We start from the raw sequence: 26,942 nt of genomic DNA on the forward strand, positions 1-26,942 counted from the left end.
CTTCACGTGGATCGTGATGCTGACGCCATCGGAACGGAGACGTGCACCCGCTTCTGGCTTTGTGCTATCCGGGGTGTGCGACTCTGATAGTGGTGACGTCGGCGGAGTATGCTCAGGTGCTGCTGAGCCAGAAGCCTCCAAGGAGGGACTGCGGCCCAGTGACCGCCTGCAGGCTTTCTGCACAAAAGTTGGGAAGGGTTCCCATCGGCACGTGCAGAGACCCACTGCTGTGCGGGATGTTCTGGGCCACAGCTCCCACCGCTCCCGACCATTGGCTCCGCTGGCTGGGATTCCTGGGATTTATAGCTCATTCATCACCTCCTTTTCATTATGTGTCGTTGGCAGTCTGGCTTAACGTAAGGAAGCATCCTTTGTAAGTCACCCGTACCTTCCCGGGAGGGGGAAGACCTCATGCCTGGAATCGGTGCCCTTCTGGGAAGGAAACTGAAGTGTGTTGGTCAGACTGCGCACCCTCCCCGCTTTCCTCCGGCTCCGTCTCGCACGGACGTGCCGCTCGCACTTTTCCTCTGTCCCATGCTCAGTCATGTGGAGCTCCCAGCAATGTGAGCATCAGCTTGGCTTGTGCAGCAGCGTGTGTATCTCTAGGGGCGAGGATGCCGCTAATGAGCAGCTGCTGGTTGCAGATGAGCATGTCTCCAGTCCACCGGGGCCCTGGCAGTGCAGAGATCAAGGAAAGCAGGCTCCCCCAACAGATCGGGAGCAGCGGACCAGGGGCTGAGGGCAGTTGGCTTCAGGGTATAAATAGCATCGGAAGGAGGTGGCCGGGCACGTTCCTGCACTGTCGAAGCAACGGAAGCGGCTCGGAGGAAAGGGCAGGGTCTGGCCGAGATGGTGGTGGTGTCGCCCCGTCCCTGTGGAGCAGGGGATGCGCGCCTGGCGGGAAAGGGGGAGCTGTTCCCTGCAGCAGTCCCTGTGCCCGGGCATGTGAGGCTGCAGTGCAGAGGTGGGCGCACCGTCCTGCCACTGCTGGGGGCGAAGAGCTGCGTCCTGTGGCAACTGATCCTTCAGCGGGGGCCGAACTCGTCTGGCAATCCAAGTGGTGCTGTGCTCCGCCAAGCCCTGTGCAGGAACTTCTCTTCACGGAGGGTGGCAATGCGTGAACTGGGCCATGCATGGCCTGTGGAACAGGCGGTCCTGACCCAGTGCCTTCCAGATGGTTTGGAGGGTAACTCCCATCAGCCCCAGGCAGTGTGGCAAAGGATGGGGATGCTGGGAGTCGTCCAAAGCAACATGTTTTGGGTGAAGGCCACTGCGGAGTCTTCCTTGTGGACAGCCGCTTGCGTTCAGTGAGCGTGAGAAGGGCTGCGGTGGAGCAGGGCAAGGGCTCCTCCGGAGCAGCATTTTGGTCACGCAGCGGCCAGACTGTGGCCTCGGGAGTCCCCCATGCAGGACGCGAATGCAGCCGCACACCCTGCCGGTCCGGCCACCAACTGGCGTGCAAAGGCCCACTCTGCCGGGTACCTGAGGTAGCAGGCCAGCCGCAGGACGGGGCTCCGGCTCACGAACCAGCCCCATCAGGCTCCCATGCTGCAGTCGTGCGCTGTGTGAACAGGCAGCCTTGCTAGTGCGCCGGCCTTCTGTCTCGGGCAGCCGTGTCTGCCGGCTGGCTGCCCAACCCCAGCCCCCCGGCCCAGTCCGCCTTTTGCAGTGGCCGGTTGCTCCCCATCACCCCAGTGTCGCTGGCCAACCTGCCCGCCCCCGCCAATACGGTGGCTGTGTTCCTCCTGGCAGTGGGGGCAGCCTTAGTTGCTTGTCTCCCCCCTCCCCCCCCCCTTTTGTCCCCCCCCCCAGGTGTCTTGCAGCTTCCGTGTTGCTGCAGCGGTTGTGGGTTTTGCCGAGCGCCTGGTTCCCGTAGCAGGGAAATGGGACGTGACAGCAGCACCCGAGCGGGGGGAGGCCTTGTTGCCTGCAGCTGATTTACATTGCAAATGACCTTTAAAAATAAGTGTTCATGAGACCCCCCACTCCCTCACTCTTTTCTTTTTCATATAGGGAAGCTGGATTCAAAGATTCACCAGGGAGCAAAGAAGGGGTTCATGAGGCAGAAAGCCGCCGCGTGAGCTGCTGGGCACCGTCACCCACTCCTGTCACCCACCGCTCCTGGCGGAAGAGCGGATTGCGACCGGGCCGCTGAAACCCACGGAGTGGAAGCCCTGGCGATGCTGCGGAGGGAGCAGGAGGTGCTGTGGGAATGCAGGCCCTGGCAAGACGGGGTGGGAGGCGGAAGGGAAGTTGCAAATTGGGTGCATAAATGCTATACTCAAAACTGAAACGCAGTAGAAGATGAGTGGTCTGTGAGCGAAGGCCAGCACCGAGCGGTGCTCAGAAATGGGCACGACTGTCTGCACCCACCTGCCTGGCCGCCGGGTGGCCTGAAACGCTTCTGGAATGGGCTTGTGTCTGAAGTCCTGGGTTTGTATCTCCCTTTGCTAGTTAGGGGATTTGGGGAGTTGCAGTCCAGCATCTCTGGAGGGCACCTGGTGGGGGAGGCAGCTCTGGGCCAAGCACTAGGGCTTTCTGCTCAACGTCGTCTCTTCCTGGACGGGGAGAGCGCAGGAGCAGGTTGCACGGCTGGACGCGGGATAAGAGGAACGTGCTTCCAGCGCCTCTGGGAGGCACTGAGAGGGGAAGGCAGCGCTTCACTCTAAAGCCAAGCATCCACAGGCTTTGTTCTCTGCTTGGCCTGGTTTCATGCCGGCCGGACGAAGCCAGAGGTTCTGAAGGCATCACGTCCAAGGCAGGAGCTTGCTATCTGCCCCTGTCAAGATCACCGTGCGTGCCAAGCGAAGGCTCCATCTTACCTGGCCAGGTCACGGATTCTGAGCCTGACGACAGGGCGGCGGGGTTGGGAATGTCCTTTGTTTCACGATGTGCCAGCGCACGCGTTGGCTGTCCCCACCAGGAGCAGGGTCCCTTTCATTAAGGCACATCATTTTAAATTCTGCATGTTGCAGACTGGAGGAAGTTGATTCCCTGCCTCGCACACTCTACGTAGAGCACATTGCTGCAGTGCCTTGCACCTTGGATTCCATTCCGCTGTGAGTGACGCAGGCGCCCACTTTGTCCCAAGCCCCGGGACAGAGTTGCCGAGCAGGCAGGCCCCTGGAGAAAGTCCCTTTTCTTTCTGCTGCAGCGTGCAGAGGGCGCGAACAGCCATGGTGGGGGTTGCTGTGCGGAGCTCCCAGGTCTGGAGGCCCTCCTGTGCCGCAGTGCTCCTTTTGGAGCACACCTGGGGAGAACGGCTCCTCCCCTCCATCCCAGCCCTCCTGGGCTACTGGGGAAGGAATTCCCAAGTGGGGAGCTGGCGGCAGGGCTTGGCGTTCCTGAACAGCTGAGGCCCGTGGCCTTGCGGTGGGGGAGGCACTGCTGACCCCAGACCCTCCTGGGCCTGCTGCCGCCAAGACGAGACTGCGAGCCGTGCCCGGAGCAGTTAAGCGGCACCCTCCATTTGCTCTGCGCTCTCTGGGCAGCCGTGCAGGCTGAGCCTCCCGGCAGGGCAGGCCAAGGACCGAGCCCCACCAAGTGAACAGTGGCGGTCCCAGCTTGACAGCCGGGTCTCTGCCTGCACGCGCAGCCGCCGCCGCCTCTGTCGTCGGCCGTGCACCACACGGGACACCGCCTTCCTTCTCTGGACCACCTCCTGCCACACCTGCAGCCTCAGCCCCTTTCCAGCCAGCTCCATCCCAGAGACGGAGGAGGAGGACCGTTTCCAGGCACCCACCACCCCAAAGGCGGTCAGCTGGGCTTTCGGCGCAGCGTGTCCAGTGGGGATGTAACTTGTGAGGACGTGCCCGAGCCCCTGCTCTTATCTTTGCTTCAGTCTTCTGCCAGAATCATTTTATTCTCAGCCAGTACAAGAGCCCTTTTCTTTTCCTTTGCTTTAAACCTCCCCAACTCCGCTCTGTCCCTGTGACCCTTGTTTCTCGGGGCCTCATCCTGCACTGTGAATCGTGGCTTTCACCTGCGCAGCAGATGCTGGCTGGAGCCGCAAGTGCCTGGGAATCCTGGCGCTCAGGCCTGCATTCGCACTGCTGACACCAGCCGAAACACGCAGCCCTTTGTGCCAGCGCTGGCCCCGTGCCCCGCTTGGAAGGCGTCGCTGCCAGAGGCACTGCCTCTCCGAGGGGGTGGAAGAGTACTTAGACTACAGATGGGAGACATGATCAAGCACCTTCTGCAAGCAAAGAGACAAGGCATGCATTGTGGGAGGTAATGGACTTGAAGATCTATACAGATTATTTCCTCCTCCAGCTTTTTTCTTTTAAAGACTTGTTCCATTTTCATGCTGAACGATTCAAGCCTTGGGCAACTTGGAACAAAAATCTGCTGAGCGCGTGTGTTTGCCTGTGTGCCTACCAGTGGTGAGCAGCCTTTTGTGTAGTTGGGGGCCAGTTTTTTTCGGAAATACGACCTGCTAGTTGCAGACAGAGGCACGCGAAAACATTGGCGGGGTGAAAGGCACGAATGTGCAGGTGCTCCCACTGCTCACCAGAGGAGTGCGGCAGATGCCCAGCAGGGAGCACCTGCAGCATCGCTACGGGCATCCGAGGGCAGCCGTGCTGGGGCCGGGGAGAGGCCCGCACTGGCCCGGCCACGCCGTGGGATCCCGGAGGCGGGACGCGAGGGCACAGCCCTGCCACTCGCGCGCTCCAGCCACTGCTGCACACAGCCATGCTGCCCCTGATAGTGGAAACAGCACCTGGTGGAGCCAGCACTCGCCTTGTCCTCCATGGACATCTCGCAGTCCCCCCGTAAAGCAACCCAGATGCGTGCACTGCTGCATCCATGGCTTTCTCCACCTTGGCTTTGATCACGCAGGTCCCTTTCGCTTCCAGTGGTGCGCCTTTCTCTGACGGCAGCAGGAAGGTGCGGGGGATGCACGGAGGCAGGGCAGGGGCTGAGCTACCTTGCCGATTGGCTCCTTAATGTATATGTTAGTGGGTCCAGTAGTAATTTCTGCACTGTGCTGCTCTACATCGACATGGTGGACTGCTTTTACATCCCAAGGACAGCACTAACAGGCCACAGTTTAAAGAAGTTCTTTTCACACATTCAAAGCTCCTTGATATTTGAAAGATTTCCTGCAACTAAATGGTAAGAGAGGTAACCAGGTGGAGCTCCTCTGGGAAAGGATTCCGTCATTAGTGGTCCACAGTATCCCATTAGCACCACTAAGAAGGTTCCACCTCTTGTATACCACTCCTCATCTCTGCTTACCAACTGCTCCGTAGCTCATGCAAGAGACTGGCACCAGCCCAGAAGCTGAGCCTGCATTGCCACTCACGGCAATGTCAACATAATTTGCTTGTGGCATGGAGTTGCTTCGCATCAAGAGAAAAAAGATAAGTGAGATAAGTATACATACCACCCTTGGGCTCATGGAATTCATTCCGTACTTTTAGCGACTGGCTGGAGGATGATACTCTGCCCGTTAGCTCCACAAGGTCAGTAGGTGTCTTCAGCTAGAGAAGCAGGCCGAAGGAGATGGAGAACTTGGCCATATGTAGCAGGGCTAGAGACAAAGGCAGCGGTCAGATACCAGGAAGGCAGGGCAGGGCCGGAGGCCAGGCACAAGCAGAAGCAGGATTAACGAACGAGAAGCCACCATCGGGGCCATGACGAGCCGTGTTGCTGCGGCAGAGCCACGCGGGACTGAGAAGCCTGTCCTGGCGCTTTCAGCTGGTTGGTTGGCAGGATTCTTTTGATCCCCATCCTGCAAGTACCTACTGATCTGATGCCCATCCTGCAAGTACTTGTAGGGTGTGCTGGGCCGCCTTCTCCGCCTGGCCACCAGACGGAGGTCTTCAGTCTGCCCCAGCAGATTGGGAATGTGTGTGGCAGGAGGAGCAGAGCCTGGTGTTCTCCTTCCCCTGCTGGTCACAACCAACAGTGCAGTTTCACGCGAGCCCCGACACAAGCCGCCTTCCGTGGAGGAGCTGGGGGGCGATGTACAAGCTTGGGAGATCGTCCCAGTGGGGGAGTCCGTGCACGTGGAGGACTGCCACCTTCCCCCAAAAGCACGCTTGTGTTTGGTGCCCTTGCTGCTCCTTTGGATGGCGAGTTGCAGCCGCCCTCCCTTGATCTAGGCAGGATGGTCCCAGCTTAACAGAGAGAGAAGTGAGGCAGGGAAAGGGTTGCCAGAAGCTGGGTTGAGTAGAGTGAGGATAAACGGAGCCAGGCACCTCGGGAGGCCATGAACACAGAGTCAGATTTGATCCTCTCTCGCATTCTGTGTATGAAGGATGCCAAATTCTTCCCCCTAACCCTTTCTTTCCAAAATTATAGGAAATAGGCTGAATCCATTATGGCTCAGGCTGATGTCAGGGGCCCCCCACTGCAGCTGTGGGCCCACTGACAGGAGTCACCCTAGGCATACCAGTATTAAGACAACCCCAAATGTCACACACACTGCGCACAACACTGATGCTTTAAATTGTTTCGATAGAGGCACTGGTGCCCTGTATCGCTCTGTCCTTTTCTGCCATGCTGTGCAGCTTGCGCATAGAAGCCCACCCAAGGGGAGGAGGGGTCATTCCTGTTTTACTCACCGGAGGCTGCACAGTGGAACGACAGGCTGGGGATCATGTGCCCTTCCAGATGTGGGACCACCCTGCCTGTGGTCCCTGACCGTTGGCCATCCTGGCTGTGCCTGACAAATCGGGATCCAACAACCTCTGGAGGCCACGGATCCTCCGCCCCTGAAAGCTTCCTTAATGGGGTCTGTATTTCTCCTCCTGCTCTAAAGTTGCCTCTGTCTGTCTACTGCCGCGGCCCTCCTGTACAGCCCTTTCAAAATAACTAGGCTGAAAAATCTTCGCATGAGCAAAGAAACTACATAAAAGTGGGAAAAGCAAAACAACTGGGGAATCTGTCTGATCTTCCTTTCTGGCCTTGACAGAAATATTGCTCTGACAGAAAGTCAATGCAAGACACATACCCTTGGCTAGCCTGGGGGCTTGTCTATCAGAGAGGACCAGACTCAGTCATGTTCACTGGGGAATGTTTGTCTGATCTAGCTCCAAGGATATAACACAGTATTTGGAGACTGAGGAAAGTCTGGCCTTTTCTGGAGGTGACTGCTGGAGACTCCTGGCTTTAGGAGGAAAGCATTAAAATGTGTTTACTTTTCAAAGGTGTGATGAATTAAGGTCACACCTGTTCTAATAAAAATGTGCAGATGGTTTTTTCTCAGAAGTTCTTAACCTCTCTTTAGCCCCCAAATGGGAAAAGTCTGACCTTCCAGATGTTATTGGATTACCCCTCCTGTCATCCCTCATTATGGGCTATGCTGGCAAGAGTTGATAGGAGTTGCAGTCCAGCCGTATCTGGAAAGGCATATATTCCCCACTTCTGCTTAGCTTATTCCAGATAGTCCACCTTAAGAATGGCGGTTTCTAGTCTGACAGGTCAGCTGAGCTAAGATCCCTACTCAGCCAGGAACTACATGGTGAGTCCACACCTGCATCACAGCGTCAATTCCTGGGCTGTTTAAGCCAGGAATTGCAAGGATCAGTGTGTGAATCATGCACTCCTTATTTCCACTTCTAACAATCCAGGAATGCTTTGATTCTTGGTGGTTCCATTACATAACAAGGCTAGAAATTCTGAGTTGCTTGTGTTTAAATAATTAGCTATCTCAAAGTTGAACAAGTCACTTTTTAAAATATTTCTCAGTTTTGCTTTAACACAATAGTGTTTATAATAGTATTTATACTGTGTTTCCTTTTAGGTTGCTTTAAAGTGATTCAAAATTAACACATTCAAAATGTAAAAGATACACAATTTAAAGATAAAAATATTAAATAGAATCAATGAAAGTTATTTAAAAAATATAACCAACCCACCTCAGATTCAGAAAAGACCAAGGAAAGCATAACTACATTTTTGCTTTATAGGTGAGAGAGAGGAATTAATATTTTTTAAAAGGCTTAAGTTAATAATCGTTCCTTTTGATACAATTGGGCAGGGGAGTGTTGCTAGCTAAATGCAAAAGGCAGAGCAATTGTCACAGTAGTAGAATCCATCTTACATACACGAATTTTAACATACATGCTGATTGCAGTGTGAATTGCTGTTGCCATTCTTCAGACGGGTGGAATCCCTCCCTCAAAAAAATTAACGGTGCCTGACAAACCTCATTTATTGTCCAGATAAGGGGAAAAAGGAGCACATCAGGTGAGGGCAGCCTGTGGTTGCCAGAAAAATAATGCCTTTCCAGCAGTTTGGGTTCCCTGGCTCTTGCGTCTAGAAAATGCACCAGAAGATGCATGACTGTGGCCATATGGAACCTTATTCCTATAGTAATCCATTATCAGACTCTAAAGGGCTGACCTACGTAATTAATTGGAAAGAAATGATAAAGTACTTACCTTTATTCATTTTTGATCTTGCTGGAAGGGAGAAATGAGTTCTTGCAGTTTGTGCCCATTGGTGGCGGCATTGCCCAAAGCCGCTCTGTTGCAATTATATTTAATGTGATTTCCATGTCCTTTTTTCCAAGGGATACTTTTGCTATCACTTTGACACCTGATCATTTTGAAAATGCACATGAGGCTGTACTGCTGTACAACAGAGACTTACAGCTTCTTAAAGACGAGCAAGTTTATTTTGGTGTGCTGTAAGCTTTTCTAGACAACCAGAGCGCACTTCAGGTGGTTCCATGATGAAGGTAGGAACACTAAAACGCTTTTCAGTGGCTCAGTCCTGCCTGTATTTTCTGGTATGAAAGTCCTATTGTACTCTTTGGGGCTTCCTCAGTTGTACGTAAACACCACAGAACATTGTAGCCCCTTAAAAACTTCACATTAATCCTGGCATAAGTATTTGGGACAGTAGATATGCAGGTTTCTGGACTGTAGCCTGCTTAATCAGATGCACCAAGCACTATGGAGAGTTTCCAGTTTAGCTACAGTATATATATTGTAGGAGGGTTGCGGGTGGAGAGAAGCAAGCAGCGGGAAATTAAATGGAGACAATAAAGACAATGGCAGTGCAGTAACAACACGGTCATTTGCCATCCACTTGCTGCTGGTGACAAGCACCCGGCCACCAAGTGAGCACGTGCAGAGCTGGCCTGCACAGAATGGCGACTGATGGGTTGGTGAACCCGTGCATTGCATTGTGATGGCGGCACGAGAGCATGCCGCTTCCCTCACGTCCGTTGCTTCCGCTTTGTATCCAGTTTCACAAGCAACCCAGACATGCCCTGCTTCTGTTTAGTGTGGAGGGACTGCTGAAGCTGGAACTCTGGGCTGTGGAGGGACAAGAAGCTCGAAGCATCGGCTGAAACTCGCATTGACAAAGCCTCAACTACCCATGGGTTGTGTAGCCTGTGCTTAGTAAGTGCAAGGGGGCCACAGTATGATAAGAGTCTCTTGCCTGAGCCTTGACACATCAGCTCCCCCCACCCCCCAATTTTCCCCAGCAGTTTCATATAGCTGCTAAAGCAGCATGGAGGATAAAACTGAGCCCTGTTGAACCTCATGGCATAACTGCCAAGGTGCGGAGCAATAACCCCCCCCAGTGCCACTTTCTGGAATCAACCCTTCGAGCAGGAGCAGAACCATTGCAAAATAGTGCCACTCTAGGATCAGGTATGTGCATTAGGATTGCAATCTGAAATTAAACTGATTTAAAGGGGAGTGTGTGAATACCTGCTTGAAATAGTGGGACCAAAGGACCTAACACTGCGAGATCATGCCTACATGAGCTACTTCAAAGGCCTTCTTAAAAATAAAAGCTTTCCTCTGTTTGCCAAAAGCCCACAAAGACAGAGAAAACCAGGATTCCCTAGTCAAGGAATTCCATCACATGAGATACTTTAAACCCTTCCAGCAGATTTTAAAATTTTTTTTGTGATGCAACTAAATCCACGCTGATAGGTTTGGGAAGCAGGCAGGCATTCGGCTAAGGCTATGTTAAAACACAATTCACCTGGATCTTGCCTCTAAGACGCTCCGTATCAGGTTCAAAATCTTCTTGGCAGTTAATTTGGTTTGGAACTGTCAAGAAAGACAGGAAGAATCACATTCAAAATGCCAGAGGGAGAAACATCTTACAAAATGTTTCAAGGGGAAGACGAACTGCTTGGGTTCTCCACTTGTGAAATTGCAGTAAGGCACTCCCAACGAGAGAGAGCTGGTTTTGTCTCAAAGTGAGGCCACAAGCCCCAGCAACAGCAGACGCATCCATTCCTTGTGTGTGTTAACATCCTTTCCTTCCTCTAAAAATCATCTCTTTTGAGAAAACACATCAACCTCCATTCCCATGGATGGAAAACAAATTTATTAGGATGATAAATAGGTCATTCCCTATGCGCAAAAAATATTCCAAAGTAAAGTATTTCCACGCTGGGAATCAATCTATGCCACAATTTGGTCTACCTTTGCACAGGGTGAAGGCTAAACAAGATACAAGACCTTGAAAATGTGCTTAAGAGCAGAAGGATCAAAAGGGTTCCAAAACACACAGCAAAACAATACCACTTAGATTGTAGAACAATTGTCCTTTGTCCCTTGCATTTCTCAAATTTTCAAATGTTTTTCATTCTAGAAATGCCTGTAACAGTCCTGCAGGTAGTTGGATCTTCAAAGTAGAGGTTCTGTGCTGGAGCCTGGCATGAGAGCCAGCTGGGTCCTCTTTTGGAGCCTCACAGTTCCCTTTCCCCCATGATGATGATGAGAGAATGAGAGAGGCCAACTCAATTAGAGACACTTTGAGCAGCACAAGAAATCTGCGGCATTCCTATAACAGGAATCGAAAGGCTCCCATCCCATTTTTCTTCCATTCGAAGCTCCATAGCTCTTGCACTGAAGGAAAAATCTATTTTGCTACTCCTAGCAAATTCAGTGAGTTATGCGTGAGACTGTGGAGAGACAGAATACGAGAAGCGGGGGACCTGCCAGTGTTCACTCTGGCTCTGGCTGGGTGGCAAGGCTTGAGCTGGAGCAGAAATGGAGTGGGGCAGGATACATGGGGGCAAGCAGGCAAACGTTTGTGCACACATGCACAGAATGGTGCACCTCATCCATTAGGGACCGGCTCAGGTTATTGGCATCTTTGTGACCGTGGCCGCAAGGCTCTCAAGTGCGCCCACAGCCCAAGAATTCTCTGCAGCGCACGCTGGGGCTGCTGCTGTTGAGACGAGGTCCTCCAAAACACACACTTTCCTCAAAGGCCCCAAATGGAAACTTTTCAGAACTACATCTTGTTCACCACCAGATCCAATATGTGCCTTAGCCAGTAATCAGTTCAACAATGGGAATTTTCATTGATTTTCAATGATTAAAGATTATTTCAGGGATGAGGAAACTTCTTCCCCTTGACCACCAGTGGGGAATAGGAGAAAGCAAAAAGTGCTACTGTGTGCGTTTCCTCTCCCTCCCTCCAATACACACACACACACGCCCCCATTCAGTACTAATGAACACAGTCATCATTTGTTCAATGGCAACTATAGAACTTGAGAATGATGCCCAATGACTTGGACTGTATCTTACAGTATGCAGTAGAATTGCAGGTGTAATTTTGAAAAGGTGTATTTAAAATGATATTTATTCATGCCTACTGCTTCCCTCCACAAAGAATAAGTTATTAAACAATGCCAAGGAGATAATAACAGTCCACCTCTTGTTGCTCCAAAACCCCACCATTGATGGAGATGCCAAGATAAAAAAGGAACTCATTCAACAAATGAATCGATATTTTAATACTCTATTAAACCCTTTAAAGACAGAAACTTACATTCAAACAATGAATGAGGCTTCTAGATAGTTAAAAATATTTATGTTGATTTATATACTGCTTACTATTAAAAAAAAATTAAGTGTTTTACAGCTTTAAACTACATTGTAATAGATGTTTAAATATTGAATACCAAGATACTTATATCAAATATTTATTTTTAAAAAACCTTAAAACAATACTCTCCACAAGACAATTAACAAACAACCTGAACAGCGTGTTCATTCAAATTGGACCTTGGTAAAGAAATGAGTCTTTACCTGGTGCTCAACACACACCAGAGCTGGCACCTCCCAAATATCAAAGGGGTGGGCATTTCATAACATGGGGCCATTGTGCAGAAGAACATGCGCCTTGCTGTTGCTGTACCTGTTGGAGAGTCTCTCCCTACCTCAGTTTACCTGGACACAGGGATCCAAATCTGAGGCCCGCCTTCCTTCCTCTGAGGGAGGCTGGGATTCAGCAGCGAGGGAGAGGAACTTCCCAGTGGCTGCCTCCCAACTGCAAAATATCTCTGCACTGAAACCCACCTGGTGCCAAGTCTTTTCTGCATCAGGTTAAGGCTTCCCCTTTCTCCCCGACGGATAAGAGTTTTTACTGGCATGATGTGGTATTCACATGAGCTGTTTTCAAAAGGGTTAGTTTGTACTAAAAAAAAGCTGTTAAATTGTCCTTAAACTGTGTATATTCGAAAAAATGTTGCTCTTTTTATTCCAGCTGTGTCTAAGTTTTTATAAATTGTTGTGAATTGCTCAAACAACTGTGACTATTGGAACGGTATAAACATGAAATAATATACATGCAAGCTACCAGTGAATGATATATAGGAAAGTTGATCTCTTTAAGGGTTCTTTCAATTAATGGTATACAAATTAATGATTTTTTTTTCATTCTGAGCTGCAGCTGGCATTATTACCAAAGCTTGTGATTTTTGCAGGAATTCACACTAAAGGTGCGATCTTGTGTGAACTTTCCTCAAAGCGAGTCTTACTGAGATCCGTTGGGAGTCAATTCCAAGTTGACATTCCCAGGATTGTGTCACAGTATCCCAAAGCGATCATCTTACTTACTATGTATATTTTAGAAACCAAAGCTATAATGCTCAGTGCTCTGACCTCTGGACTGGTTTGGAACATCCAAAAAATGGCCTTGCGAGGCGTGGGCCACGAAAGGCCAAGCGCGCCTGTTCCATGGAACAGACTCACCCTGAGTAGCTCTCTTAACAGCTGTGAAAGCGGATAATGTACTGCCAGCTGAAGGAAAGCCAAGCCGGGACTAATTTACAGAAGTCTGATGAAGTTCTTGAAAGGCAATAAATCTCCCCTGGCTACAAAGATGCTTGCTGCTGCGGGTCAGGCCAGCGCTATTCCCCTTACTGGAGTAAGCGGTTTTATTTATTGCATAACTGGACAGAACAATCTAATCAGCAATCAGTCTTGTAAATCATGCCACCGTGTGAAGACGGAGGGCTCCTGGCTAGGCAGTGTGCGGAGAGCTGAGTAAGGGAAGCGAAGGCTTCCTTGCTGCCTCTTTCTCCTCCACCTCCTGCCTCTGATTCAGTGCCTAGGAGCACAAATGCAGTAAGCAGTGATGGAGCAGGATTACATGGAAGACATTTGCTGCAGCCGTAGCAGCCTTGCCTGCTTCCTTTATTTTATTTATTTATTTATTTTTCGATTTATATCCTGCCTTTTCCCTACAAAGGGCTCAAAGCAGCTGACATCATTCTCCTCCTCCATCTTATCCCCACAACAACCCTGTGAGGTAGGTTGGGCTGAGAGAGTGTGACTGGCCCAAAGTCACCCAGTTGGCTCCATGGCTGAGCAGGGACTAGATCCCAGATCGTCCGAGTCCTAGTCCCATGCTCTTAACCACTACACCACACTGGCTCTTTACAAAGGAGAGGGAAAGGACAGAATCTCTTCTGCAGTTCCCATTTCTTTTTATAGGATTGTTTGCACTGGGGATCGACTGCAGATTGTACCCAAAAGCAGCAGAGGCATCTAAAGTAAACGACCGGGTTCACCGCAAACCAGAGTATGGGTGGTTGTTGAATTGTGAGTTGCTGCGTTGCAGCTGTGCCAGCAAACCATGGTCTGTTAAACATGATTTAATAATCAACCACCAGTCCATGCAACAAACTGGCTCATCAGGGGTTGTAACTCACAAGTCAGTGTACACAATAGGTGATATTTTTAACATACAAGTTCAGGGGTTACTGTATCATGCAAATGTGGAAGTTTATTTGAGGGTTAAACAACCCTCACAACAAACCAAAGGTTATGTGGAAGCTGTTAAATCCTCAAATAACCTCTGATGACTAAGGTTGCATGACATGGGATCTCCCCAGTGAAGGCTACATATTCAAAATGCTTGCACTGCAGATTATTGTGAGTTAAACAATTCCCTATGGGCCAAGTGTGTCATCAAAACCAGCTTGTGGATTTTTGATCAGTTGTGAATTCTGGGTTCTGTGTGGTTAATAACAGGTCAGCTGAGTCCACAGAACACAAAAACACAATTCAGTAACAACTCATACTCAGGGCTGTTGTGCTTATTAACTAATGATAATGACAAACAGGATAAGAATACCTTATAAAACCATAAATACTTGTAACATCAGAACTTCCATTCTTGCAAAATAAAAAGGTTGAAGAATAACTAAACACAATTCATCCTAAATGTATGTAACTCAGAAAGGTCATGCTGAATCTATTATATAGAATCTCTCTTCATGAAATGCCCATCCGCTGGCCAGGCACACATTCTTCTTGACAGATGTGTTGAGAACAAACGAGCTTTTTACCAGCTTGGACTGATTTGACAGCTGAGGTGCTACACTGGGCTGTCCTTGAAGTCAGTTTGCAATAGGTATGAAATGCTGTTGGATGAATGTTTGTGGGAACAGACGTTCTGATTATATTACATTTTTGTTGAACCAGGTAAGATCCAGCATCAGGTGTACTCCTGCACAACCAGGACTGACACAGAACTAAACGGGCTCCAGCAAATGCGCATGCGTGGCCTCCAGATCCTGGCTTGGGACCTCTTTGGTCGCCCATTCCTCCTTGCAGAGCAATCCTGTGCATGGTAACTCAAAAGCCAAACCAAACTGACTGACTAAGAGGCACATGGGTTTTCAGGGAGCAGCCTCAGAACTGCTCTCCAGCTTCCTGGAAGTGCGAATGGGGAGCATCCCTGGGGGGGCAGCTCATTCAGCGGCACTTCCGAGTTGACCCACCTTGGACTGCTGTGCAACTGGATTCTGAAGGGGCTACTGAACTGTTACCTGGTCAATCCCACCTGTTGCAGTGGGCTCTGTGGGTTTTATTCTCCATTCGTTCACCTACAACAGTTCTATACTGCTCCATATTCTCATACGGACAGACTAGAGTAGTAAACAATCGAAACAGAAGAGAGTAAAAGGAACAAAACCCGCTGAAGCAAGAACCAGAGCTAGCTGCTTCACGAAAGCCGTTTTTCCAGAAGCTGCCAAAAGCGGTACCAGGCACCGGCCTGGCCTCCGGGGCAGAGCGGGCCCCCGAAGCGGGAGGCCTCCGACCTGCTTCCGCCTGCAGGCCGGAGCGCCAGAAGCAGGCCGCCGGAGGGCCTCGAGGGACCCGGCGCTTTGCCAGCGGAGCGGGCGCGCCAGGTTGCGCCGAAGTGCGTGTGCGCGCGCGCGCGTGTCCAAGGGACCCAGTCTTCCGTTTCTGCGGGGGGGGGGGCGTGGGCCGGCTGCCCGGTTCCAGAGCGCGGCCTCCGGCGCACACGGCCACGCGCAGCGCGGGGGGAGCCCGGGGGGCAGAGGCCGTCCCGTCCCGGAAGCCACTTCCAGCAGCGCGCCCGGGCGGGGGCCTCTCGGCGGCCGCGGGCCCGGAGCTCCGACTCTGGCGGGCCGCCCCGCCGCGCCCGCCACGCGAGCCCAGCAGGGGCTTTCTCCCCGACTGGCGGCGCCTCCGAGCGCACGGAATTTCCTGTTCTCTTCCCCGCCCCGCCCCTGTCCCGGGCTCCGAGCGCCGGGTTTTCCCTCCGTTCTCGAGAGGGGTGAAGAAACAACTCCTTCTCCCGAGCTCCCGCTCCGCTCCCGGATCCCGGCGCCGCGTTTTCCCGCCGCCCCTCCCTCCTTCCCTCCAGATCCGGGCTCCGCGCTCCACGCTCGCGAGCCCCCGCCCTCCCCTCCCTTTCTGGTGGCCGCGCGGAGGGAGGCTGAGCACGGACCGGACCGCGATCCCGGCGGCGGCGGCGGCGCGCGCGCGGCCCCCTCCCCCTCCTGCTCCGCGGCGATGACGGGCCTCAGCCCGGGCCCTTAGGCAGGAGCTGCGGCGACGCAGGGCAGCTCCATGGCGGCGGCGGCGGCGGCGGAGAGGCGCGCCCGGCACGGGCCGGTACCTCTAGGTGAGCCTGATGGGAAAGCGGGGCGGGCGGGCGGCTCGGGGGCGGGCGGAGGAGCCACCGAGGCCGCGGGGCCGGGGCCGGGGCCGGGCTCGGCTCCTCGTGGCGGCACGCTAGGCCCGGGCCTGGCCCGCGCCTCTCGTCGGGCCGGAGGAGCGAAAGTCGCTTTCCGCGGGGCGCCCCCCTCCCCGCAGCCCGGGGCTCGCGCCCCGCTCCGGGGGGCAGGGCAGGAGCCCCCGCCTGCTCCCGCTCGGGGGCTCGACCGCCCCCCGAACTCGGAGGCTGGGGCCGGCGGGCGCCGTGCTTCGCCCGCACACAAAGCCTGCCGAGCACGCCGTGCTCCCGCGCAGTCGGCGCCGCACCGGCCGGGAGCATGTGCTCGGTCGTCCCGCGGGGCGGGGAGGGGAGGGACGCGCGCTCGTTCCCACGCCGCTTCCGACGAGCAGGAGCCGCGCGGCTGCCCGCTGGCCGCCAGGCGCGCGGGTACCCGAGGGGCGGCCTTGCGGCGGGCGGGCGGGCGGGCTGCGGGCTCGCCTGGCCTCGGGCCCCGCTCCGCCGCCCTGGGCTGTCGGGCCGCGGCGGGGCCTCCGCGCAAAGGGCGGGTCAGGGTCACCTTAGAGAGCCCCCGAGGCTTGCCCAGGGGGGATCGCGGGAGCACGTCTGGGCCAAGGCAGGCTGTGCATGCCCGGGGATGCGTGTGTTGCGACGCCTTGACACTTGGGGCGTTCCCTACGTCACTCTGACCTCCGCAGCTTCCGTGGGAGCTTCGAGGTACAGTCTTGGGCTGCCCTCGACGTGGACTCATGTGATCTGGCTCGCCAGTGTGGTTGTATGTTGTGTACATAGTTTGTGTGATTGCTGTGGCTTCGATGGCCCCTTGTATCACCACCATGCATGTAAAGCAGCTTCATACAGGTGATGGTGCACCTTTTGTGTCGAGCATGCACATACAAGCCAGTGAGAAGCTGGTCCTGCGCGTTTCCTGGGTGTGTAGCCAGGGTCTGCCTTTCATGTCAACTGGCTTGGTTAGAAGCCTGGGCAGTTGCTCATATGAATCATTGCTTGATGGCAGGTAATGATACACCAGTCCAAAGTCTGTTCAGGTAGTCAAACAGATCGGTAGCATGCACCTGTTAATATCCGTTTGGTATAAGTTCCTTTTGTGCTACCTTTGTGAAATCCTGTGTTTGAGGAAGTAAGGTTGCTTCTGTTTTCTGTTTACTGGTGGTTGTAATAAAGATGTCTTGCTTAGCCATAGAGATAAGCACAGATGTGCTTGTCTATGCTTGTGGGCCATGGACAGGGAAGAAGATGGTCTTGTAACTCGTATTGCGTAGAAGAAATCGTTACTGGTTCTGGGTGACTGGTTGACTATAAGTTGGCTCTGTGCTTGGCCAATGAAACCATGCTGCTGTTTTTAGTATCTTCTGGAATTGTACAAAATCACAAACTTCTGAATAATTTACCTTACTGTGTAAAGTACGTTTCAATTGCGTTTTGAATGAGGGTGTATTGAGAACATAGTATTCAGACCTGTCTTTTCCCTGCAGTGCTTCTAGATGTTCTTGCTGCTTTTACATCATCTGGCCCTTGTTTTGCCTAGCTCTGAAGTGTGCCTGCCTCTGGGAAATGACAGCTCCTCACCGTGCCCTTGATGTGAAGAAGTGAAGGCTGCTTAGCAGCTGCTGACAGTTGTAGGAGGAAATGGGCAGGTGAAATATCCTGTAGAACTACAACATGAAGATGCTCCAAGCTTGATTGCTAGAGCGTGATTGTATTTTTCTGCCTATGATGGAATTTACAGTACTTGGGGTGGCTATTTGACTTATGTACAAATACACAAAGTCAGGGTTTGTGTTCTCTGTGTAATAGCCCTTACTCTGTAAAATTGTTTGATTTATGCTCTGCTCTGTTTTATGGGCTTAGCACAGGTTATTACAAATCTTGTAGGTATGCAGGTATTGTGAATTCATGGACGGGATTCAAAATGGGAAGATGTTGTGCATAGCTGTGATCGTAACAAGATTCCGGATTATGTGTAGTTGCTTTATTAGCTCAGTGTTCTACCTCTGCAGTTGTGAACACTTCTTAGTGGATGAGTCCCATTAAATACAGAAGGCGTTTTCAAGTAAGTTGGCATAGGATTACACTGTAAACTTCAAACACCACTTCTTCTCTTTTGGACTCAGAATTATTGTTGATCTGCTTCGGACTTAATTTTGTGGATTACAAATAAGCCCCTGCCCAAATCCTAGGGAGTTTATTTTTTTAAAGTCACTGTACATTTTAACATTTTAAAAATCTTAAGAGTTATGAAATACATTTTCCCGAACATCCATTCATATGTGTTAATTGACTTGCCCTTTTAGTTAGGGATTATACATTGATGTCAGTAGTTTATCGGCCTCATAAATTCAGAATCCCATGTGACTCTGAAAAATTTTCACACTTGCTAACTGAAATGGCTCTCTAAGATACACTTTGTTTCAAGACAGATGTAAAGACTTTGTAGCATTGTTTCTTCCAAATCTTCACTGTGTGAGATGAGAAATCGCAAACCTTGATGTCTGATGGCCCTACTTATTCTCTAGCACGCCTCCATTTTGTAAAAAATATGCGTATTACATCTTTAACAAGGCAATCTTTAGCTAGCTGCTCTCCATTTTTCTTGGCTATCTTTACTGTGGTTTTCCTCATTTAGATTTTTAATGTTTCAAAGGATCATCTTATTTCTGCTTTTACTTGCAGGGGGTGGATTTTTTTCATCTATTTGTAAGAAGGGTTAATGTGGTTATTTACAATGTGGTAGATGGTAACCATACATGAATGGCTGTGCCTTCTGACTAACAAATCTGAAACTTTCAGCCTGTCCAGTCAGCATCTTTCTGCATTGTATTTGATTACTTTTGACTCTATGATATGCTCATAGTTTGAGGATGTGTGGCATGTGGCAGGTACAAGCTCTATTCTGAGATTTTCTGCTTGTAAGAATGTCTTGCAATGCCATATATATGGCATCTGATTCATATTCCTGATAATTTAATTCTCCTTTTTCAAATGCCTTTCATTCTCTAATGTAGGTGTGGGTAATTTGTGGCATTTGAGATGTTTTACAGCAGGGCCAATGGTAACAGATGATAGCAGTTGCAGTCTGGCATCTTGCTGGCCGCAGGTTTCCTTCCCCACCTGTAATGAGGTGATGTTTAAAATCATATGAGCAAAGTATGCAAATGTTCACATGTTGAGGAAGATAAGAAAAGCAATACTCCGTGGGCCAATTTGTCATCCCACTTATTGTATGCTGGTATCATACTGCTTACTGGTACTGTTCTCTACAGTTTGAATCTGAAATGCCTCTTTCAGAACAATTTTTACATGTCAAGCAACTTGGTGCAAAGTAAGGAGGTTCTAATTTGCTGTGCTTAAATTTCAGTGCAAAAATAGTGTTCTTTTGGTGTGGGATTAGGGTGGGGGGAACTGTCTGTGCACAAGTCAGCCAGTGTTAGGTGGGTGTCATAGATAAGATGGTGGTTGTGTTTTCTGACTTTCACCTGAGCTAAAATGGAATTAAGTTCAAATTGTAAGTGATAGCATGGGTTTATTATTGATTACCATAAGCGAATATGCTTTTCCATAATGGGTTCATTTTTCTTGCTTTGAATAATATTTTTAACACAGCTAACAATAATAACAAAAAAACAGCATCATTTAAGTTTAGCAGGTAAAATGCAACATTAAACAATGCATCAAAAAGTACATTACATTAAAAGGCGTGGGAGACTAAGAAGGTTCAAGTACTAGAAGATCAAGTGCTATTGAGTGCCACCAGAATCCTGCTGGAAATAGCATATCTGAAGAACAGTGTCACAGCCAAGAAGTTACCATCTGCCTGAGGTGGGAGCACTCCGGGGACAAGTTTACGCGTCATTAAGATGGTCCTGTGGAAGTAAAGGGTTCAGAAGAGAGCAGCAAGAATGACCCAGAGTCTAGAAACACAGTCCTATATGGAGAGATTGGGAGAACTCGGTATCTTCAGCTTCGAGAAGAGTAAGGATTGATATGATAGCACTCTACTAGTACCTGAAAGACTGTCACAAAGAGGAAGGACAAGCTCTCTTCTCCATCATCCCAAAGTGCAGGACAGGGAATAATGGGCTCAAGTTACAGGAAGCCAGGTTCAGACTAGATGTCAGGAAGAATTTCCTGGCTGTGAGAGCAGTACAACAAAAGAACCAATTCCCTAGGGAGGATGTGGACTCTCCCATACTGGAGGCATTCAAGATCTAACTAAGCACTCTTTTTAACTGAGTATTTTTCTATCAAAATTGTAGTTACAAATTGGGTAGATGTTCCAATTTTGTGATATTCCCACATCAAGTAATATATATAATTTTTGTACAAGATCCCTTAGTAACTTTTTCTTTTCATTTATTTCTTTTTTATTTATAAAAGATAAAAAATAAAGAGCCAACTGGACAGACATCTGAGTGCAATGGTGTAATTCAGTGTCCTAGCTAGCAGGGGGTTGGACCCAATGGCCTTCTAGGCCCCTTTCTGCCCTACTGTTCTGTGATCCGTTCTTCACAGATACACTGTGAACTATATCTGTTAGCCAGTGGCAAACAGCTTGCTGTTTGGATTATGCTGCTGTTTCACCAAGAAGCCATACTGGGACTTGAAGCTCAGGTACCTAGCGTAGTGGGCTCTGGTATTCTTTGGAGGACCTTTCTTGCACTTGAGAGTGGCAGCATTGGTACAAGCCCTCTGTTCCCATAGTGCTTGGAGTACTTGTAAACGTAGCATGGTATTGTTCCAGGTGAGCTGCTGCTGGAAAGTTATGAAAAGAACTGTTCTTTGAAGGTACGTGGCTGGCTTCAGAAATAGCTTCAAATTGATCACATGCTTAGTGAGAGGGCAGGAGGCTCTCCTGTGACCCTTGTGGAGCCAGGTGACCATTTAGCTTCAGTTGCTTGTGCCCATGAGGAAGAGTAAGCAGCTTGCTAAAGAGCATCCTTCAGGACTTAGTGGGCAATTTGTGCAGGATGCCTGGGTCCAAGCCAGGTTTGCTTGGCCACGATGGAGGCTGCCTTTGTTGGAAATCTTTTGGCATGCAGTAAGATATGCCTCCTTTTGTTGTACTGCTCTCTCTTTGAGCATTCCCTCTTCTGAGAAAGATTTAGCACATCTTTGAAGATTCACGGAAGGATCTGGACAGCTATTTCTGGGCCCTTCAAATCCCATGTTCAGAATTTATGCATAAGAGCTTGTTCTCACAGAAGTGCCTGAAGGCAGGTTCTTATGCACTTTAGGCTTTAGTATAATGCACAATGAATAATTGGCTTCAGAATTACAAACAAAACCAGCAGCTGTGCAACAAGATCTGTTAATGTGCTTTCTGTTCCTTAGGACAGTCTATGCTTCAAAGCGTTGTCCTGCTGGAAGTTGCACAGGGGAAACGATGTAGTTCTTTGATAATTTGTTCAAGTTCAGGCTCAATAAATGGTTATGTTGCTGTGATCAGACCAAGTGCCTCAACCATGCAATATACTGTACTGAAGGAGGAGAAGGGATACATGTCACAACACTGTGGGGCTAACTCAGGTTTCTGGGACCAGCGTCTGCTGGGGGTATTTTTGCTGTCACATGTAGAACAGCTTCAGAGGGATTTGAACACTTGATAAGGAGGAAATTAATTTGGGTCTTAGATGCTTCTGCTAAGGTTAAAAAGGGAAATACTTACAAGGAGGAAGTCTGGATGGAATAGCACATTTAAAGTCACTGGCCGTTTGCCACTGCCTTGCCACTAGATATTTGGCTCTGTGGCAGTTCCGTTCTCTGGTCCGGGCACACAGCTAAATTTTTGGCTTTGTGCTTCCACAGCAACACACAGTTTTCCCCTCTGTTTTTTCATTAGGTTGCTACCATTTCCTTGTGAGCAAAAGCAAGCCATCTCCGCAGTCAGTACTGACTCATACTGGAAAATGTCATCAGAATTCATGACCGTGTGTTGAATGTGGGGAGCGAGATCCCAGAGACCAGATGAGTAAAGAGACCAGACAGTTAAAACGACCCAAGTGGCTTTGTGGGTTGTATTTTGGCTTTTCTTATGCTTGAAGCCTGTGACAGGTGTGCATAACAGTCTCTGTTGTCTGCTAGCAGCTTAAGCTAAAATCTCAAATGTTGCCTTTTGACAGTGGAAAAGGCTACAGTGTTTAATGACATTTAAACTAAAAGCTGAAAACAGCAATTGAATTAGCAGTTGAAGACATAAAATGCACATAGTTAAAAATTCCTCACAATCTTCTACATAGCTTAATCATTTAAAAAAATCAGCTTCACACAGAATCCTTCAAAATGCTAATACCTTACATTTTGCATAGTCGTTGATTTTTAAACTTTTCTTAATCCACCTTTGAAACTATTTTATGTATTGCTTTTATGTATTACTATTTTATGCACTGTTTCGTTACTTGGCAATATCCAGCTTACACATGCTATATGGTGGATACACTGCCATGACTGTTTTTGAATGGTGCATGCTATTGTACCACTCTGACCCAGGCATTTTTTAGCGGTAACTGGGAAGGATATTAGGACTGGCGGTATACTGTTGTACTATATACTGTTGTTGCAGAATAAACCATGAGTGCTAAAGAAGTAAGCAAACCTCATGCAGATATGTGTCTAATTTGTGCAAACTGTTTTTCATAATTTGGGTGTGTATTGAGTGTTCCCTCATTTTCTTTATTAAATGGAATGGGGAATGCATACCACAAATAATTCTGCATTGCTCATAACAGAGAAGGGAGGAATAGAAGGTACTCATTCACAAAACATATGGTGAATGCAATATGAATGTGGATTACATAGTTGGCTTCACACATGCTAATGGCTGTCAGTGTGAAAGCCGCCTGCAAGCCTTCCGTCTACCACTTTAGCTTCCACTGAGTATGGTTCTTTTCCAACTGGTAGTAGTGTATTCATATAAATTGAAGTCTGTAGGTATTTTCAGTGCAGAATATAAGTGTATGTGCTGTGGATCACCCATTTAATTCTAAATCCCAGTGAAGGCATTGGAAATTCATGAGTTTGGCTTCCAGTGATGACTTTAGCTGTCTATTCACTTTTTAGAAATGGATTAATTCCAAGGCCATCTATAGTGAAATTGTGTCCACTCACAGAGACAAAAAAAATTACATCCTAAATTGGCCTCTTCCTATTCAAACTAATATTTAGTTTTATTTCAGAGCTCCCCTATAGACAACCTTTCACTAATGTTTGATTTCATTATATGGTTCTCTGCAGCTATCCCCAGATTTTTAGGTGTTTACTATCGGGTTGTTTTGTTTTGTTTATTTTTTATAATGGGTCATTCTATTCCACCTATATAAAGAAGATCTATTAGGATTCTCACGTGAATGTGTGAGCTTCTTAGCCTGTATATTAAATTATTGATAATTTAGAACTCCTGAATGAGTAAATGATCCTCATATAGATCAGTACCTTATTAAAGAATAGAAAGCAGAGAGTAGAAAAAAGGGTAATTTCTGCTGATGAAGGGATGCAAGCAATGGGGTCTGACAAGGAATCCGTACTAGGCCAATGCTTTTCAGTTTATTCATAAATGATCTGGAATTAGCTGGCTGAAGACACCGAACCATTTAGGGTGGTAAAGCCGAAAGGGATTGTGGAGAGTTCCCAAGGAATCTCTTCCAGCTGGGCGAATGGGCATCAAGATGGCAGATGCAGTTCCGTGTAAGCACGTGTCAGGTGATACTTGTTGGGACAAAACCCGAGCCGGCAGTGGCTGAGCCAAGAAAAGGGATGTTGAAGTTGTGACGGGCAGCTTGATGAAAATACTGCTCTTACAGGGGATCCAGTGCCAGTTGTGATGTTCTGGCAGTATAAGCCTTTGGTTGGTAATAACTGTGCAAAGAATAAAGCAGATGTCCAGACAGGATATCACTGGTACATAATGCATTCTTTCCACACACATGATTAATCAGGCAGAAAAGTTTTTTGTACCACAGTGTAACGCACACAAAGATGGCATGCATGCCGTTCTCTCAAAATGGCAGGGTTCCATGCAAGAATGACGGCTGCTGTCTAGTATGTGGGAAAGTCAAGTGTACCTGTGAGCAGGAAGCGGTGTCCTTCCCACTGGAGATGTTTGCCTGGTTGGATAATTTTTCTTTGTACAATTTATAGTACTGATGCCTCAGATGTTTCAGTGTTTTCTGCGTTGAACAGGATGGTGAAAAACATTCTTCATCCCTTAAACCATTGGAGTATGAACATTTTAAAATGCCATATGTTTCTGTGTTACCCTCTTTAAAAGAAAAAAAAAACACCCAGCAAGATGCGTGTTGACTATTACCAGCACTCCTTGGGAGCAGCATTTTAGAATGCATTCTAGCCCACGCAGGTCCTCAGTCTGGAGAATGGTTCAGTGGCCAGGGCATTTTCGAGGAGCTGGGAGAAGAACAAAGTTGCACTAGCTTCCAGTACATTACTTGAGTACAGAGAGAAACTAGGCTGTCTAACCCAGCAAAGATGCACAGGAATCCCGGGAGCTTCCTTAACTGAGTCAAACAGTTGGCTCAGCTGTGCCCTGAGTTGTTGCTACTGGCTGGTACCTGTTTTCCAGGGATCAGGCAAGACTCTTTCCTAGCCCTACCTGAGGAAATGGGATTGAATCTGGGATAATGGGTGGTTGGACAGCACTGTGGGAGCCAGGTTGGAGTAGGCTTTCTTAAGCCATTGTGCTGGTCCTGCCCATCCCAGTCCCCAAATCCAGGAACTGTTGAATCCAAATCAGAGGCTTGTTTTAACTTTGCAATGCCGGTGGACCTACTGCTCTAAGGTAAAAGCATAACACAAACTTTTCCATTCCAGTCTTCGGGCTCTTACACATGACAGCAGAAGAAAGATCGTATATGCAGGTAAACATTCTGCTGCTGCATGCAAAGCCCAATCTAGCCTGAGCATGCCTTGCTTAATTAGTTATTGAACGGATGGAACTGAGGCCATTAGCCAATAAAGCAGCAGCCCTTCATGTTTAGAATCTGATAATTTTTGTCTCCACTGAAGGCAGTAAGACTTCCAGAGCTGCCCATTTGTGATCTCCCTGGGGAGGCTTTCGATCAGGCCTGTCTGCTGCCCAACTGCGGTGGGGCCCCGGATGGAAGAAACTTAACCATGAAGTGACAGCCTGCAAGTGACCTGCGTGAGGTTTCAGTCCATGAGGTCATTGTGGAGGTCACTCTGCAGTTAGGCTTGGACTCTTGTTCTGCAGCTTTCCTGACTGAGCTTGGACTCTTGTTTACTTTCTCAAAAGCTGGAGTTATAGGTATTGCTTGTAGCTTATTTGGATTGATTCAGTCTGTGCCTTTGCTACAGATGCTTTGAAGTAGGTAATGTTTAAAAAGTCCTCTGTAATAATTGCTTTTCCCTGTTTGCTCATTGGTCTGGAACAGGCATTTACCTTCAAATCCCACCACTGCATGAAGTAGCCACATAGAATACTAAAATTAGAGCTGGCTGAAATTGTTCCCAAATCACAACACTGCTCTTCATCCACTTTCTCCCCCCTCCTCCAGTATTTCAGTAGAGGAAGTCAAATTAATCTTGGAGCAAGTCTTGTTTTACGCAAATGAAAAGGGCTAATTTTGTAGTATGGTTTTTGCTGAATGTTCTTTGTATCCCCAAAATAGATAGCAGAAGTTTGGTACTCAATCTGGGAAGGGATTTGTTGAAGATAATGAATCTTTTTGAGACTAGCTTTATAATTCAATGTTTTTAAAATGTGTGGAGCAATAGCTCTGAGTCACATCAATAACAGAATGAGGCTGCAGTCCTAAGCATACACCAGGGAATAAAACCCATAGAACTCAGTAGGGCTCACTTTTGAGTAAACATGCTTGGGATTGTACTGTTAATGTGACTGAAAACTGATAAGCACACTAGCACCTCTGAGTAGTAATCTGTGAGTTTTGTATAACAGAACATATATTACTTAGGGTCTGCAATATTAGCAGGTACAGTATAACAACAACCTGGCTAGATAGCTGAGAGACCAGTCATTCTAGAGACGGCTTCCAGTCTGTCCTGTGAACTTTCATAGGAGGGAGGTGTTTTGGCCATCCCCATGATCTTCTGTTGTGAAAACGAGGTGAAGAAAACAAGGTGTCCACAAGAAAAATGAGGTGTTCTGGTGTGATTCTGATGGTGGTTGGAATGTATTTCAAATGGGCATGTTGTATTGCAATGCTAGAGTGCACAGGTTGAGCCCTTCCTTCTATGCTTTGCTGTGGGTTATGGCTTATGTTGCATAAGGCATTAGAGGAAAGTTGCTGCAAAGATTCCTTTTACTGTGTTTCCTGTCGCATGCGAGTGCTTTGCAGTCCTTTACTCTAATGCTGAGCTAAAATAATGTTCCTGACCCATGTATCAGAAGTCTAAGAAAGGGATGTAAAAAATGTGCCAGTTGTAGGCCAGTTTTTTAAAGACACAAAGGAGTATGTAAAGGACGAGCTTTGATGAATCTTTGCACTATTTTCAGAACAATGGGAATTTCCCATTCTTTAGTTTCCACACAACTTACTGATTGGATCAATCTTGCTTTATCAGTTTATGGGTCAACTGACATGTGGCATTTGTGCAGATGGGGACATGAAGCTCTTGACTCCATGACAGAAAACCTGACTCTTATTTGGAATTTTTCATGGAAAGGGATTAACTGGCAGAATGATTTGGAAAGAGATGTTTTTCATCAGATTGAAGATGGC

At 48.7% G+C, this 26,942-nt stretch overlaps 2 protein-coding genes across 7 annotated transcripts in view; both read left to right on the forward strand.

Annotated features, from left to right (window-relative positions):
- TRIP4 (thyroid hormone receptor interactor 4) overlaps positions 1-2,293 on the forward strand; it is a 34,711-nt gene extending 32,418 nt beyond the window's left edge. For all 3 annotated transcript variants that reach the window (XM_044450591.1, XM_044450593.1, XM_044450592.1), the window contains one exon: positions 2,014-2,293. In XM_044450591.1, coding sequence (XP_044306526.1) covers positions 2,014-2,081 — 68 coding nt within the window. In that variant the 3' untranslated portion in view covers positions 2,082-2,293. The remainder of the gene's footprint in view (positions 1-2,013) is intronic.
- Positions 2,294-15,801: 13,508 nt separating this feature from the next.
- ZNF609 (zinc finger protein 609) overlaps positions 15,802-26,942 on the forward strand; it is a 90,793-nt gene continuing 79,652 nt past the window's right edge. For 2 of the 4 annotated variants that reach the window (XR_006416638.1, XM_044450566.1), the window contains exon 1: positions 15,802-16,158. The gene's annotated coding sequence lies outside the window, so the exon portion shown is untranslated. The remainder of the gene's footprint in view (positions 16,159-26,942) is intronic. The other 2 variants (XM_044450568.1, XM_044450569.1) reach the window with 2 other exon arrangements.

The sequence above is a fragment of the Varanus komodoensis genome, unplaced genomic scaffold, assembly GCF_004798865.1.
Source record: "Varanus komodoensis strain SLA01 unplaced genomic scaffold, ASM479886v1 scaffold67, whole genome shotgun sequence".
In the NCBI taxonomy this organism is placed as follows: Eukaryota; Metazoa; Chordata; class Lepidosauria; order Squamata; family Varanidae; genus Varanus; species Varanus komodoensis.